Raw genomic sequence first — 16,839 nt, 5'->3', positions numbered from 1 at the left:
AACTGACAGGGTTCAGGGTTTAATGGTTATCATACCATGCATTTTTCATACTGTTTCAACCCTTATATTGACCACAGACGTTTACTGTATATTTGTAGGTGGTGTGTTGCAATGCACATATATTTTATTCATACTGATCACGATAGCCTGCGCCATTTCAGTTTCATCTGAAGCCCTCTGCTCCCCACCACATGAACAGATTTGTGGTCACCTCCTCCTGGAACTGAACTATGGAGCAATCAGCATTTTTCAGTTCCTTCATTTGTGAAATCGGTTACGTTCATTGCAAGAGTGAAGTCAAGTTTCCTTGACAACGATCTGTCATGTAATTATAGCATATGACAGTAGGTGGAGGCTGAATGTGATTTAGATTCTGCCATACGATTTGCATACAAGTATTTGTATTGGATATTTATCATTATTGCAAAAATGAGCCATTTGCCTTGGTCCTTACATGTACTTCAGTCAGCTGTAGCCAGCCTAAAGATAGCAACCTGTGTATTTTTGACATTTGGTTTGAAGCATGTGAAAAGGTTGTCTGGTCTGGTTCTGGTTTCTTGTCTGCTTATTTTCTTTATGTTCTGAAGCCTGGTTTTGACACCGAGCATGTTAAATCTCGCAGTGTTTGCCGTTGTGGAACTCTGACGATGACAGAATCACAGAAGGGCTTTAGTGGATGTTCTCAAGCGAGGTTCGAGAACTGGACTGCAGCATCGCTGTCTGCCACAATGCCGATTTGCCATCACATCACGCAGATCTATATTTGGAAAGCGAGCAGAACCGTGCTGCGTTTCACAAGTGGAGTTCAAGGCTCTCATTTCGCTTTTGCCTGTACACAGAGTGGCGGAAAAAGGTCCCTAAATCACACAGCTTGTGAGGAGGCGACTGGTGTTTTTTTTTTGTTTTGTTTTTTTCTGCCTTGCACCTCAGATCTATTTATGAAATAAACCTTTGGTCTGCAACAACATCTCTGCAGTATGAGATGAAGTGTTCCAGCTTACCGTGGAAAGCAGAAAAAGGAGAAATATAAGGCTAATATTAACAGATTTAACAGATTATTCTTTTAGAAACTACATACGAGTCAGATGATATGAAATAGAGATAGAATCATCGAAAAAAAATCCTATATGAATATATGTATGAATCGGTTGGTGATATCGATTTGCACGTTTAACATTAGTGAGTTGGCAGGGAGAAAGAAAAAAAAAAACGTTCTGAAGCTCCAAGCGCCTGGTGTAATATGATTCAAAGCTGTTATATACAGCTGTCATACAGTCCTGCAAAGGCTATGCAGATATATCCAGACTAGGCAAAGGCTTTCAAACAGCACAATCAACTGAGATTGTTAGCTAGCCTGCTTATACAAATCACTCCCCATGTCCTGTTATTTGCCTGGTACCTCGTAAACGCAAGCAAAATTAGCTATCCTTTTTTTTTTTCTTTGTTGGTTAGCATCACTGGTGCATGACTGCGTTACTGAAAACGTGATTATGCCATGATAATGAACTGAACCCTGCAGAGGTGCCGAAGATAATGAGTCTTTGTGGAAAGGAGGGGTGCGCAAGGAGGACTTTTATGGCAGTACAAATGAGATTTTATTTTACATTAGAAAATGCGATCTCAATTTTTTTTGTAGTAGACATTAATTCTATTGATCTGCCAATGATTATGAATCAATATTATATTGGAAACAGAGCTTTGTACTTCTCTAACAGAACACGGTAGGTTGAACTTGACACATCTTGTAGTCAGACTTAAAAATAGTTTCAGAACCTGTGCTTTACAGGCACAAGGTCCGGCACAGCTGAAGCCCTGCTTTACGCTTCACTATCCACTGTCCATTCAATCTCATTTTCATACAAATCCAATCAGATAAGAACCATTCCCACAATAAGTGTGCTAGATTATCATTTCTGGAAGTGCACATGCATAAATGAGAACGTTATCTATGCACATTTAAGATAGGCAGCTGATCAATAAGACCACTTTCACTGAGCAGTGATGTGAGACGTTGCAGAAGCTACAGATTTTGTATTATGGCTTAGAAGGTAATTAGATGTTGAATCACATCTAAACATCACAGAGATAGGAAGCAATGCAGCACTGAAGCAATATGATAGGTTTCTTTTAGAACAGTGGTTCTCACAGGGGAAGTCAGGGAACCCAGGGATCTGCCAAGCACAGCCCAGAGGTCACAGATTCTTTTTTTTATTTTTATTTTGTTTTTTGCAAGTGTGGGAAAGATAACCCACCAGTGTACACAATATTGTTCACATTTAAATACAAAGTCTAATATTTGCAGAGTTGGATATTGTTCTTAAAATAAATCTTACTGTGGAGGACTGTGAAATTTATTTTCCCCTTATTTATAAGAGATTGAGAAAGCTTGCGCCAGAATATATACTCTCTGCAGTTAAAGGGGCGGTCTATGAGCGTAACGTGATCATGTTTGGAAATCTGTTGCTGTTTTTTGTTTTTTTTAATTGTCTTACTGCATGGATATTCCTTTAAGCACATTTATGTAATTCTTTTTACTGGTTATGTAGCAAGTATTGCTTCAGTGGTTCTCTTGATGTCCATTTCCTCATATGGACACACCCAGCGTGGATTTCATAGCTCAATCTGTGCTCAAGACCAGTTGTTCACTGTGGACAGCGCAATTCTAGCTGCTGTCAACTTGCTCTGTTTTTTTCAAACGGCTATATTTGCTTTGGCTGCTGGGAGATCTGTCAGTGGTGTCATGTCCATGGCCTTTAGTGTCGCTGATGGTATGCTATTGTTCCAGGCATAAAAGCCTTTTCCATGCCGTTAAGCACCAAGATCATGGCCAAAGGCAAATGTTCTCCTCATGTTGTTCATTAAAGCGAGATTGGGAGGGTATATTTATCTGGCCAGCATTAGCAAATGCGTGGGATGTCAGAGGGAGGGATGGGTCATTGTGGGAAATTTTTTCCCATCTTCTGCCCCATCAGTAGAGGGTTACAGGAATAATGCTCTTTAAATACAGTGCAGTCTATTTTGACTAATAGGTCAGTGTCTCAAGAGATCCTAGGGATTTCAGTAATTGTTGTCTGAGTCATAAACACAGTGTTTTCTCTAAGGAGCAGCTGTTGATTCTTGTGGCTGATGTCATGTCTTGTTAAAAACATTCAGATTCTGGCATTGACTTTAAATGTATCTATTTAATCTGTTAATAGCAGAGTTAACATATGAACTGTGGTGCTTCTCATAGATTTCCCAGTGTCATTTATTATTAAACAAAAATGGCAAGTCATATGATTTCTGACATTAAAATGTCCAGTAGTCATAAGCATAGGTTTTAGACTTAAAATATACACTTAAAACATTGAAAATGTATTGCCATTGATCAGAAAGTATTTGTATAACACTTTCTCAGTTCATGTGTATGACTGAACCCCAATACTACTTTTAAAATGACACACTGAGGAACTATAAGCTATTGTATTGATGTGTGCAATTTTCTTTTTGCTCCAGTAGATGCAAACCTACAGCACCGCCCTGTGGCTAGTCGCCAGTATTACATTCTTCCTCATGGCACGGTGGAGAGGCGATCGTCTGCGTTGGCCGTTAATCTGGAGTCTCCGCGCTTCCACCCACATGCCAAGGGCAAGAACATTCGTCTGGATGCACAGCTGAGACGTGCCACGCGCAAGAACAGCTTCTGCCATGGCCTGACATTCAGCCAACGGCCCATCCGTCTCTATGAGCAAGTGCGTTTGCGGCTGTCAGGGGTGCACTCAGGCTGGAGTGGCGCACTACGCTTTGGTTTCACTAGTCTAGACCCAGGCGAGCTTGCCTCATCTGACATCCCCAAATACGCCTGCCCAGACCTAGTGGCACGGCCTGGCTACTGGGCCAAGGCCTTGCCTGAGAGACTGGCTGCGAGGGACAATGTGCTGGCTTTCTGGGCTGACCGGCACGGCCGTGTCTTCTATACAGTAAACGATGGGGAGCCTGTACTGTTCCACTGCGGCCTGAGTGCGGCCCGTCCACTCTGGGCCATCATAGACATCTACGGCATCACACAGGAGGTCACACTGCTTGGTGAGTTAGATATTTTCATCACACAAGAAGTAGAATATTAGAAATGGTCTGGTTAGAGGACCAGTGAACAATTGTTTTCTCTGATGTACACATAATCTGATATTTAAAAAGCAGGATAACTGTGATAACTATATCATGGGATATACTATGACTATTTTGTGATATGGGACTCAGGTCAGTAGTATTAATAAATAATATGATATTATTGGTTAAACTACATTGGTTGTGTCATTCATACATAGAAGAGTATCTAGAGAGACTTCATCTTTTATAAGAGTTTGTGCAGTTCAGAAAATTACTTACTGCACCTTATCAATAAATTGCATTTAACTGTGAAAAATCCTGTGAAGAGTTTGAGGTCTGGTCCTAATGTACCGGGTCCAGTTTCTGCCCCAGGTACCTGTTGAGGTCAATAATTGCTGAAGAGTTCTAATCCTGAACATGGTAATTTTGATCCCTTGAAACAAGCAGCAGCATGGCAGTTTGAGTAGCGGCGTTTTTAAGATTAATTTTCTGCTGATAAGACTCTTCACTGAGATTAAACTGCTTTAAAGGGGCCCCTAAGGAGGGCAGGATGCCAGAGGAACAGACGTCATGATGACAGAGGTGTCGATGGTCACTATCACACCTTGACAGACAGATGGCTTTAGTGTGTGTGTGGTAGTGAGCTGGATCATGTCCTGCACCAAAGCAAAATACACACACTGTGTAGGAGGCCAAACAGCACTGTTTCACTGTGCTCTCCACTCTGCTACATTATTTATCTTCTGTCCGTCGGTTGGCGTGGCCTTATTTGGTAAGAGTCGCTCTGTATCCCTGGAGAGAGAGAGAGCCTCACTGGGACTGATATTCTGGGAGGCCACAAGTCTGCCAACTGAGCAAAACCAGACCCATGCAAATGTTGTGTCTAGCTTGTCAGTCAAGGCCTGCATCTTGATCTACTTGTCTGATTTATTTCACTGGGACATTAAAGGAGCAGGTTGCAATTTTTAGAGCCCTCTGGTGACGGCAAGATGAATTACAATCGTAATAAAATCTTTGTACACATTGTGTAACCACTCTGTACAGTACAGTATGCAGGCATTGCCTTTTAGGGAAAACGGGACAACAGAGAATATCTCTTCTGATTAAATGAGTAATGTAATGATGTTTTCATAGCCTAGAAATATGATTTGCGTGTATATTTTTATGGAAGACATGCCGTGGAGGGTTCTTATTTGAGCAGAGTAATGATGAACTCCTATTTAACTCCTATTTTGCCCTACCTAATGATTCTCTCTATTCTTACAGAAAGTACGTTTGCTGACAGTACAAGCTGCCTGAGCGTGGCGCGTCTGAGTGCCTACTTGCCGCCAAGCAACCATGATTCAGCCAACTATAACAACAACCAGTTAGAAAGCAACCAGGCTGCCAAAATGGCTGCCTTGCACCTCAGCAGCTCCACGCAGCTGAGTCCCTGCTGCTCCTCCTCTTCCTCCTCATCCTCTTTCGGTGTCCAAAGGTTATCCCGTGGCCTTCCCTCTAACCTTGATGCCGACCTACGCTTTCACCCGGTGCGTGGCGCCGATGTGCTTCTGTCCAGTGACCGGGCTATGGCCTGCGTCCACTCCTCAGATGGTATTCGGACTTTGGTGTTCAGTGACAGGCCCATAAGACTTGGTGAGACTCTGTTTGTGGAGGTGAGTCACATGGGCCCACCTTGCCTTGGCATGCTCCTGTTTGGCATGACTTCATGTGACCCGGGCACATTGCACGCTGCAGAGTTGCCTGCTGAACCTGATGCTCTCCTTGATCGTAAGGAGTACTGGGTGGTGCACCGCGGTCTCCCTGCGTCTGCACCTGGCGACGTGCTCAGCTTCATGCTTCTACCTGACGGAGAAGTGCATCATGGGATTAACGGGGTAGCACGTGGACGCCTGCTGTGTGTCGACTCCTCTCAGGCTCTTTGGACCTTCTTCGCTCTGCGGGGCGCCATCAACCGTCTCAGGATATTAGGCAAGTATCAGTGTCTAGAACAATCATTAGCTTTTATTGACCATTTTTTTCAAACATTTTAATTGATGCCTTCTTCAATATCACCTTGAGATACAATGTAAAATATCAGTGCAGGTTATGTCTAGGTTAGCTGAACAGGTTATTAAGTGGTCTGAAATAGAGCTCTGCTGTGAGTGGACTTTGCTTGTTCCTGTCATTCAGTTCTCTCATCGCTGGAGAATAGGCGTTACTGGCCTGTCTCATTACGCTGGTTTTCTCCAAGGCTTTTTATGCCCCCAGAAATAGCTCCTTGCACATCCTTCAGTCTGCCTTATTATGGGATGCTATTGTGCTCTGTGTTATTGCTCCAAAATAAGACCCTGAGCCCAATTATGTGATTTGTATGCAGCATATGCTGGCCATGAGCTTACATAGACTGATATATCAGTCAGCAGTGTATAAACTGTTGAAAACACAATTAAACAAATGCCATGTCCTGTATGATATTTTGTGTTCCTGGCTTTTAGAAGCAGACCCTGAAGGCAAACATTTAAAATGTAAACACTGATGTCACATGGCCTGTTTTTTTGGCAATGCAGAGTGTATCATAATATGTACATAACAGGTATACCTACCATGGGGACCATGTTTACTTTCAGATTGTTTATTTGTGACCTAAATGAAAATCATGTTTAGCAGCTGGCAAACACACTGGTTTATAGTTCTGCATTGGAGTCTGTCTGGTAGCTGTATTGGGGTTTAGAGATATGGAGAGGGCAGAGGCCATCTAATGTGCACACTTTTAAAATCTGAACAGTGCACTGTCTATATCTTCAGTGATGCTTCAGGGAAATGCTGAATGGTTTCGAAGCAAGTCTAAACCCAAGAAGTCACAAAACAAGTAATTCATGTGTCTGGAGCGAGAGAAGGGTCGAGATGCAGCTTTGCTCGTCAGTGTGGGCAGGAAATGAATGTACACTTCATATAAAGTGTACATTCATATATATATTCATATATATATACACTTCATATATATATATATATATATATATATATATATATATATCACTAAAAATATGACGTTGCCAAGCTACAGCAATGTCTGCAGCTCAATATTGTTTTCTGTACTGTTTTGTAAGGTCTGAATGTGATTGTACTTCAATAACACATGCACAATGCCCGTACTTGTCTATGACTGCCCCCTAGCTTGGCGATTTTAATACCTAATTTCACAGTATCTGTGATTTAGAGCACAGATGGAGTGATACTTGGTGTTTTCCCCTCCAGTAATTCACTTATTCTCTCCACCTTTTATGCAGTGAAACCATAGTCAAGTCAAATCTGATGAAATATATGATCTTATTGTTAGGAACACAGGGAGCAACTCGCTAACTAGTGAAATGGTCTTGATTGGCTAGGGCTTAAATTAAATATCTAGCTGGTGCTACCAGTCCTAATGTAACTGGCTCTACATGGTGTAAATAACACGCTCATGTGAATTTCTATATTATAGTTGGGAGGCCAATGAGGAATTTGCTCACAAATTCAGAATAGGGCTACCAGAAAACAGCCTGCCAGCCCCAGAAACCATCGTATATCATGTTTTATACTTGTGATAATTAGTGCCTCTTTTCACTTGCCTTTTAAAATAACAGTTACACAGCATTCAGACCTCAGCATTCACAGCGCAGTGATTTTCTCTCTCTCTCAATTTTCCAGGAACACTGCTGGCAAGTTCATCAACCTCTCCCTCTGTATCCCATGGCACAGCGTCCGATGACAGCGACTCTGACCTGACTTTTAGTGTCAACAGATCCTCATCTGCCTCCGAGTCCTCACTGGGTGAGTGAACATACAAATCTCTCAGTGTTCATTTCAGAATGATCTAACTGCTCTTTGCAGCTAACCCTTCACCCTTAACCGTTCCCTTTGAGCGCCATTTTCTGTTCAGGGCCAAATTGAATCATGTGCTGCTAATATGAAACAAGGCTTTTTATTTATTTATATAGCAAATTTTCTGGCCATTTGAGGCTATAAGAAGTGAAAAGTATAATAAAAAAATGGATATTTTAAAATTAAACAAAGCCTAACTTTGTCAGTGGTGGCTTAGTGAGCTACTGACCCTTAATCCTCAACTGTTTATCTTAAAAAAGCTGTCTGCCAAATAAGTAAATGTTTTAGCTCCTGTTACATTACCACTCTCACTGTGCAAACAAATGTAGCTTCAGGAGGATTGCTCTGTTTTAAAAGTAATTATATACAACAAAAATAGATATCCCGGATCTCAATGAACAGATTGTTTACATGGGGAGTTTATAAAGGAAAAAACAACACTCAGCAGTGTATGTGTGTTTGTTAAATTACTCCAATATTCACAGCCATATGCTAGAACCCCATGTACAGATACAGTATTTAGTGGTGGTTTTGCACTAATGCAGAATTTTCACTGGCCTATATGCAATGCTCTCACTATTCTAAATCCTGACATTTCTCTGTGTTTGTCCTCAGTGACAGCCCCCAGCTCTCCTCTCAGCCCCCCAGTCTCACCAAGCCTGTCCTTCCCAGAGACTCCACTAATCAGCAAGAGTGGTGAATGCACAGTGTGCTTCGATCAGGAGGTGGACACAGTCATTTACACATGCGGACACATGTGTCTGTGTCACGAGTGTGGACTCAAGCTAAAGAAACAGATCAACGCTTGCTGCCCGATCTGCCGGAGACCCATCAAGGACGTGATCAAAACTTACAGGCCATGAGAAGATGCAGAACTCTAAAAGCAGCTGAGAACCAGCTTGAACTTAGCTTGATTTCAGGACCGTTCTGTAGCTTTGACTCCTGTAGCGTAACCTCACTCTGTGTCCCCACGCTCAATTCTACCCCCCAAAAAAACACCACTTCCCCTTCCCGATCCAGATGCAGTGGAACAACACGAGGTTTGTCTGATGCTTGCTCAGACATTTTAGTGCCTTTGACATCTGTCTCTAAAGCATCGCCTCCTATCCTGACAATCATATTTGATAAATTGTGGTATACAGAATATATGATTTTTATCAGAGGGACACTGAGAGACTTGTTTAAAGCAACTTACAGATGTAAACAGATTTAAAAAAAAAAAATATATAATTATTTTGGTTTGATATTTTAAAAATAAATATGTGTTTCCAGTTGTGGAAAATAGCTAATAAAAGAAATCCATTCATATGTATAGTGAAAGATGAGAGGACATTTATTGCACTTAACTGAGTAAAGTATATCTGCAGATAGACGGCACCTAAAGGCATTTCTCTAAAAAATAAACCATGGATTTTAGGGAAATACAGAACAAAATATTTTTGTATTAATGCTGTATGATTATGTGAAGGGTATGTATCCAGTAAAATTCATTCTTTACTGAGGGAACTCTCTAAACTTTATCATTTAACGCAGAATCTCTGCACAGTAAATAGAAGCTGTAAAGTCTAATGGCGTTGACTTTCAACCACAGAGTACACAAAACACTAGAAGAGTGTTCTCTATAGGCCCGACTTTGACTTTTTCATTTTATTGTCTTCAGAAGTAATCAAAAGCTGTAAAATCATTAGCCCCTTTATTAACAATCTTAAGGAAAGAAAGGTTTTTCAAAAGGTTAGTTAATGGTTTGAGATTAAATAAGGGTTACTAAGCTTCACTCAGTTGTAGGGTTATACATGTGTGACTGCAGGTCAAAATGGTAATTGAGCTTTTTTACCTGTATTAAATGTCATTTTAGACAGCATTAAATATCACATATCTGCATTTGCTGAACATATGCTTGTTGTACGTGTGACTGTCACCAAAATACGTAATGTGATTTTCTACAAATACATTGACAATCAAACACAGGAGTGTCTTACCTTGCTCCTGGAGATAACTCTCTCTCTACTGTTCACCCTAATTTCTGTTAAATTAGGGCTTGAATTAGACCAACATTAAAATGGATCAAATTAAAAACAATTACAATTGTTCTCAGGAAAGTGTTGACATGCACACTGCTTAATGTAGGCCATTTACACAATGTGTTTGGATAAAGTGTGACTTTTAAATAACAACTCTAGATCCACCTGTACCTGGCCAATCAGTAGCAAATAAACCTTCTTTGCTTGTGATATTTATACCCTTGCACAGAAAATTTTATTCAGTTTGTGACCTAAACACATGTAGTTGTACATGAAGAAGCTGCTTAATGCACATAGATGTCTGTGGCTCAATTCTATTACAGACAACACAGACTTCTATACACCAGATCTGGCGGAGATCTTCACTTTAATGCAGAATTAAAACGGAAAACTCAAATCGCATAAGAAAAATGATAAATCTAAAACAGTTAAAAAAACATTCCATATTAAAGATTGTCCTTTCACAGATTATAATCAGGGCATGCATTATATTTCTAGCTCACACATACACTGAACATTTTAACACTGCTGGTATCGTGGTGTGTTTCAGCATTCCCCTTTTCTGACCATGTACGTGTTGAGATGATTGAACCTGTAGAAAAGGGGAAAAAAAGTGCTGGGTTTACACTTGCTGCAGTGCAATCATTATATACACCTACCAGGCATAACATTATGACCACCTGCCTAACATTGTGTTGGTCCGCCTTTTGCTTCCAATACAGCCCTGACCTGTGGAGGCATGGACTCCACTAGAAGGTGTGCTGTGGTATCTGGCACCAGGATGTTGGCAGCAGATCCCTTAAGTCATGCAAGTTGCAAGGTGGGCCCCACCTTGCCGCTTACAAGACTTTAAGGATATTTACAGGACTTAAAGGATACTTTGGATAGATACTGACCACTGCAGACACCACACAAGAGCTGCAGTTTTGGAAATGTTCTGATCCAGTCATCTAGCCATCACAATTTGGCTCAAATCCTTACGCTTGCCCATTTTTCCTTCTTATAACATCAACTTTGAGGACAAAATGTTCACTTGCTGCCTAATATATCCCACCCATTAACTGGTGCCATGATGAGGAGATAATCAGTGTTATTCACTTCACCTCTCATTGCTCATGTTATGCCTGATCGGTGAATGTTCATACAAGCACTTTTGTTGTGTTCTTCATTAAAAGAAAGGATACCAAAGTCACATTAGGGGCTGAAAAACTCCTCAGGGACCCTGAGTCAGACCATGTTTTTGTTCTACTCCCAAAACACCTTGGTCAGGTAACTGAGACCCGCAGAGCTCTTGATTACCCAGTTCAGGTTTAGAATTGGGACAGAACAAAAACAGGTCTAGCTCCTGATCCCCATGGATTCGAGGGAGAATTGCCTGGTTAAAGAAGTGAGATTGGGAGATCTGGGGTATATATTTTTTTAAAGCTGCAATCAGTAGAGCACAGGTTCCTGGTCCTGGAGTACCCCCTGTTCTCAGCAAGATAGAATCTAATCAGCTGATTAAGAGCCTGGGTTCAGGTGTGTGTGTTACAGCAGGGAAAAGTGAGGTTTGAAACCTGTGAGGTAGAAACTTTTACCTCATCTCAAAGCAGAGCATGCACTCGTTTGGATAGGTCTTCCCATCGGAGCCGCACACAGGGTCATACTCGCGCGTGCAAATCGGGAAGGTATATCTTTCGCAAACAGGCTGTCAAAACAAACAAATCATTACACAATACTGAAACCTACGCCAAACTGAAAAGACCAGCTACTTATACACCTACCCCTGGTGATTTTCCGTTGCCTGTGATAGCAGCTGCTTTAGTCAAAGCTACAAGAAAACAATGGAAACTTATTATTTTTTATTTATGCCTATAAACTATGTAACATACATAGCGTTGGCGAGCGTCAACAACTCATCCTCTTACGCATAGAGACTCTTGTCGAGTCCAGATGTACAGCTATTGTATTAAACGAAATGTACATGTATTAAACGAAACCGACAAACTACTACTTTCTTTTTTGGATCAAACTTTTTAGACTACCTACAATTCCAAATACTACAGGTGACATGCTCTGGTATAATTATTATTGGGAACATCCTGCAAAAAAACTCGCCAGCTTTACCAAGACCTTTATATCAAATATTAGATATATTATAATATAAGAAATAAGAGACTCACCAGCCACAGAGAGAATGACGAGAAAGATCCGCACAAACATGATGAACTCACTCAGACGCTGTGAAAAGGCTGGACTGAAGGTCAGGGTAGTCTCAGCCTCACACGCCACGCCCACTTACACCGTTGGCTGCACGTCCGACGCACGTGGCACAGAAAATTGGGACCGCTTCAGGAGTTTCAAAGTCGCCATCTGATTGGTTGGATTCTACTATAGGCTTTTCATCTGACCACAGTCTCATTGTCTGGCTAGTCTATTAAACGAGCCTTTACAATGAAGTATGATAAATAAAAAGGAAAGAAGTTTTCCATCTCACATGAGAGTAAAATCCACTTTAAAGGGTAGTTCCAGTGCTAGAAGAGTGTTTTGTGTGTATACAGAATGATGATGGAGAGATTGCATCAAATTTTATTGATAGATAACATCTTACCCTAGGATCATAACATCACATTTTACATTGTGTTTGTTATTTGCAAATCTGTTTTTTAATAAAACTTGTTCAATATTAAAACATCACAGTGCCAGAAATGAAGAAGTGGTACCTCAGTGCTTAAGGCATTGAGCAAAGTCCTTAACCATCTAATGCTCAGGTGTATAAATAAGATTAATGTAGGCTGCTTTGAAAAAGTGTGTCTATCCAAATGCCATAAATGTAAATATTTGTATTGAGAAATACATTAAGCAATCCTAGATTAATAGTATTTTGATACTGTCTGCACTTTTCTCAGAAAATTGTTTACCTCACCAATGTACACACACTGATCAGGCATAACATCATCATGGCACCTGTTAGTGGGTGGGATATATTAGGCAGCAAGTGAACATTTTGTCCTCAAAGTTGATGTGCTAGAAGCAGGAAAAATGGGCAAGTGTAAGGATTTGAGCGAATTTGACAAGGGCCCAATTGTGATGGCTAGACAACTGGATCAGAGCATCTCCAAAACTGCAGCTCGTGTGGGGTGTTCCCGGTCTGCAGTGGTCAGTATCTATCAAAAGTGGTCCAAGGAAGGAACAGTGGTGAACCAGAGACAGGGTCAAGCGAGGGGAGCGAAGGCTGGTCCTTGTGATCCGATCCAACAGATGAGCTACTGTTGCTCAAATTGCTGAAGAAGTTAATGCTGGTTCTGATAGAAAGGTGTCAGAATACGGTGCATGAAGCGGTGCATGAAGGGTCAGGGCTGGTTTGTCAGCAAAAGGAGGACCAACACAATATTAGGCAGGTGGTTATAATGTTATGCCTGGTCAGTGTATAACAAGCCTGTAGTTAGTCTTGTGATGTCTTTCACACAATAGTTTATCAAATTCAATTTTGTACATTGCTCTGGATAAGGCTGACTGCTGTAAATGTAATGTAAACATGTAGCAAATAATTACTGATTTTCCACCACATTTAAAAAACAAGGAAACAAAATCAAAGAATCCAACTCTTTAGAAATGCTTGGGCACAAACATCATTTTTTTTGTTGGTCCCAGAGAATCTTACACTGCACATTTTAGTGTTTTTTTTTTTTTTGCTTTGGCTTGAAAGACCTGTTAATTTGCTAATGGCCTGGATAAGGGTGGGGTTAGAGAAGGAAAAAAAACAAAAAGGGCTGTGTGAGATCAGGGTTCGGAAACATTCTCGTCTGTGGATTTGAATGATTTTCTTGAGCTAACAGATCGTACTGATCCTGGCCATTTACTCCTGAGTTTATTCAGATGTAATTGTGCAGGGAACCCGAAATATGAAAAGCACACAAGAACACAACACACCCTTCTCAATTCTGTTCTCAAATCCCCTGGTACTAATTTAGTAGAAATTTCTTTCCATTAAAACTTAAGTCTACTGCTTCTACATTGTTTTGAACATCACATAATATAGAGAACAACCAAGGACTTTTATGGTCTAAGAGTAAATATCTGATACTCACTTAGAGATGCTTTTTCTGGGCAATTGTTCCCCCCCCCCCCCCCGTGCCAACTTGAAACACATTTTAACAGAACATTCATTTTTACAAATGTTTCAATCATGGAACAGATGCAGACAAGCCAGAAATAATTGAACTATGGATATTTTTATGGATATGAAAAATTATGGATACATTTTAATCATTGTTTACTGACATACCACAATGCTGTTAAATTCTTTATAACCCTGACAACAGTTCATTAGATTATATTAACATGCTAATAGGTTATCACTTCTACAGTAATAAGACAAATATGTACAGCTCCACATAGACAAAACAAATGTAATTTATGAGAGTTAAGTTTGTGAGGAAACATTTATTCCCCCATTTGTAGTCTTCACTGCCACTACTTTGTAACAGGCAGAATTAGTGCTGTTTATTATGTTAAATGCTTGGGAATGATGAGCTTTGTCGCTTACTTTTATTAAAAAAAGAGTAATAAAAACGACATTAAAAAATATATACTTATGACTTCTGCCGGCATTCAAGCAATATGCATTTTATTCCTTATACACCTTATTCTTGTATTTTCCATATTAAAATGTTGATTTTGTCCGGGTTGAAAAGAACAGCTGTGTAATTTAGTCCAGTTCTTATAATGTTTCTTTTATATGCTACAAGGCTGCTTGTCCTGTGTGATGGGCAACAAATTACACAACGTGACTTAACATTCCTCTGCAATGTCAAATCTGAGCCTATCAAATGTTCCGAAGCATGGGTGGCGTAAACTGTGTGACCTTATGAATGAAACTAGGCTGTGAACTAAAAGGTGGACACAAATGATCTAGAGGACAGAGTACTAAACAGTTACTAAAATAACGACATGCATAATGCATGGGATTTACAGTGGGTGCTTGGACGGAGAGACCTAGATACACCAATACCTGCCACATTAGTAATAAATAAGCCTTTCACTTGTGATGTTTATACTCAGAAAATGTACAAAAAAAAAAAAAAAAAAAAATGTTAAAAGTTTATTGTGGTGACCTACAATTGTAAATAAAAGGCCCTTAATGAGCATGGACTTCGACAGCTCCATAAGATTACAGACAATACAATTCTATGCACTGGATCTGGCAGAAATCTTCACGTCTTCCATATATAATTGAAAGTTAAAAGCCAAAACAGGGGTAAAGGACAAATATGGAAAAATTAAAAACTGTCTTCACAGATTAATCAAAAGAGACATGCACTATAATTCCAGCTCAAAACACATTTGAACACTGTTGGTGTTTCAACATTCCCCTTTTTTGACTATGTAAGTGTTGAGATGATGTTGCCTGTATAAAAAAAAAAAAAAAGGGGGAAGAAAACACTCAGCTTGAGAGAATAGAAAATATTTCACAATTTGAGCAGGAGAAACACCATCAAGTACAGAACAGGGTTTGAACACTGTGCAAACTTACACATTTACAAAGCAGAGCATGCACTCGTTTGGGTAGGTCTCCTCATCGGAGCCGCACACAGGGTCATACTCGCGCGTGCACATGGGGAGGGTGTATCTTTCACAAACAGCCTGTCAAAACAAAGTTATTACGCAATACTGAAACCTAGCAGCACGCCAGACAGACATGAGGAGACTTGGAAAAACTGTTCATCCTCCCACCTCCATTGACCGTGCCTCACTTGGAACAGTAGCCGCTCTTGTGAAAGCTAAAGGAAACCATGCAGAAGGTCAAGTTTAGGCCAGCGTAAAATTCAGTTATTTAACCACGTGGGTGCGCGTGCTTGAACCTATATGCTCAAAAGTAATTGAAGTATAGTCATACACTACTTTCACATATAGTCCAACAAATGTAGGCAATATGTAAAGGTTACAATAATATTATTTTATATATATATATATATATATATATATATATATATATATATATATATATATATATATATATATATATATATATATATATATATATATATATATATATATATATATATATATATATATATATATATATATATATATATATATATATATATATATGTGTGTGTTAAGGGGGGGGGGGTCAACATCACCCATCATCATCTTACACAGACCTACAGGTTATAGAGCCAAAAAAACTCACCAGCCACGAAGAGAAAGACAAGAAAGATCCGCAAAAACATGATGAACTGACTCAGACTCCGAGAAGATGCTGGACTGAGGGTCAGGTCCAAGCGCACTCCTACTTATCACACCAGCTCCTATCACTTCACCTCAGATGAAAGTATTCCCAAAGATACCAAACTCAACAAAATAATCTCAACGCTAAAACACCCCTTTGCGTGAAAGACCGCATTTGAATGTTTTCCCTGATCCCAGCACACCTGATCCAATTAACCAGCTAATTAACAGAAAACACTAAGATGTGCAGGACACTGGGTTCTCTTTGACTAGAATAAGACCTAGAAAGTATTTCCCTAAGCACGCGGGAGAAAAACTGCACGACAAAAAAAACCCTATTAATGTCATCTAAAAATTTGAGAATTGAGGTCATTCACAAACATCGCTTTCAAAATGTGACTGGAAAAAGTGCAGTTGTGTAGTTATCTAGTCAGCGAGATTGTGTGTGCGTGCGTGTGTGTGTGTGTGTGCGTGTGTGTGTGTGTGTGTGCGTGTGCAAATCCCACAGGAGCAGGAGTTTCTGAACTACTCAAAGCAGCCTATCTGATATCTACATCCACGTCATGATCAAAAGTTCACTCTTTTTCCTATTGTTATATTTGATGTAAACATGCAGCGCTTGATCTGTATCTGTATACACATAACTGCATGAACGAGCAGGTGCACAGGGGTT

At 40.1% G+C, this 16,839-nt stretch overlaps 3 protein-coding genes across 6 annotated transcripts in view; 1 reads left to right on the top strand and 2 right to left on the bottom strand.

Annotated features, from left to right (window-relative positions):
* neurl1b (neuralized E3 ubiquitin protein ligase 1B) overlaps positions 1-10,169 on the top strand; it is a 29,818-nt gene extending 19,649 nt beyond the window's left edge. For 2 of the 4 annotated variants that reach the window (XM_058397122.1, XM_058397124.1), the window contains exons 2-5: positions 3,499-4,065; positions 5,356-6,060; positions 7,759-7,881; positions 8,548-10,169. In XM_058397122.1, coding sequence (XP_058253105.1) covers positions 3,499-4,065; positions 5,356-6,060; positions 7,759-7,881; positions 8,548-8,795 — 1,643 coding nt within the window. In that variant the 3' untranslated portion in view covers positions 8,796-10,169. Of the gene's footprint in view, positions 1-3,495; positions 4,066-5,355; positions 6,061-7,758; positions 7,882-8,547 lie in introns of all 4 variants that reach the window. The other 2 variants (XM_058397121.1, XM_058397123.1) reach the window with 1 other exon arrangement.
* A 134-nt stretch (positions 10,170-10,303) lies between these two features.
* On the bottom strand, positions 10,304-12,228 carry LOC131357802 (trypsin inhibitor ClTI-1-like). The gene is made up of 4 exons (XM_058397126.1): positions 12,116-12,228; positions 11,717-11,763; positions 11,531-11,640; positions 10,304-10,545 (listed from the first exon to the last, which is right to left on the bottom strand). Exons 1-4 carry the CDS (start codon positions 12,153-12,155, stop codon positions 10,500-10,502), a joined length of 243 nt encoding a protein of 80 aa, XP_058253109.1. The 5' UTR covers positions 12,156-12,228; the 3' UTR covers positions 10,304-10,499.
* A 2,307-nt stretch (positions 12,229-14,535) lies between these two features.
* LOC131357803 (trypsin inhibitor ClTI-1-like) lies at positions 14,536-16,616 on the bottom strand. Its single transcript, XM_058397127.1, has 4 exons — positions 16,129-16,616; positions 15,669-15,715; positions 15,469-15,578; positions 14,536-15,342 (listed from the first exon to the last, which is right to left on the bottom strand). The coding sequence occupies exons 1-4, from the start codon at positions 16,166-16,168 to the stop codon at positions 15,297-15,299; spliced, it is 243 nt and encodes an 80-aa protein (XP_058253110.1). The 5' UTR covers positions 16,169-16,616; the 3' UTR covers positions 14,536-15,296.
* Positions 16,617-16,839: the final 223 nt, after the last annotated feature.

This window comes from Hemibagrus wyckioides, linkage group LG08 (genome assembly GCF_019097595.1).
Source record: "Hemibagrus wyckioides isolate EC202008001 linkage group LG08, SWU_Hwy_1.0, whole genome shotgun sequence".
NCBI classification, from domain to species: Eukaryota; Metazoa; Chordata; class Actinopteri; order Siluriformes; family Bagridae; genus Hemibagrus; species Hemibagrus wyckioides.
Note: the sequence above shows the minus strand (reverse complement) of the source record. Positions and strands in the feature narration are given on the sequence as shown.

Coding starts and splice junctions, on each gene's coding strand:
- LOC131357802 (XM_058397126.1), bottom strand. CDS start 12,155: ATGTTTGTGCGGATCTTTCTCGTCATTCTCTCTGTGGCTG. Junction 11,764..12,115: donor CGTCATTCTCTCTGTGGCTG/GTGAGTCTCTTA, acceptor GTTTTCTTGTAG/CTTTGACTAAAGCAGCTGCT. Junction 11,641..11,716: donor GCAACGGAAAATCACCAGGG/GTAGGTGTATAA, acceptor TTGTTTTGACAG/CCTGTTTGCGAAAGATATAC.
- LOC131357803 (XM_058397127.1), bottom strand. CDS start 16,168: ATGTTTTTGCGGATCTTTCTTGTCTTTCTCTTCGTGGCTG. Junction 15,579..15,668: donor GTGAGGCACGGTCAATGGAG/GTGGGAGGATGA, acceptor TTGTTTTGACAG/GCTGTTTGTGAAAGATACAC. Junction 15,343..15,468: donor ATGCTCTGCTTTGTAAATGT/GTAAGTTTGCAC, acceptor TTTTTTATACAG/GCAACATCATCTCAACACTT.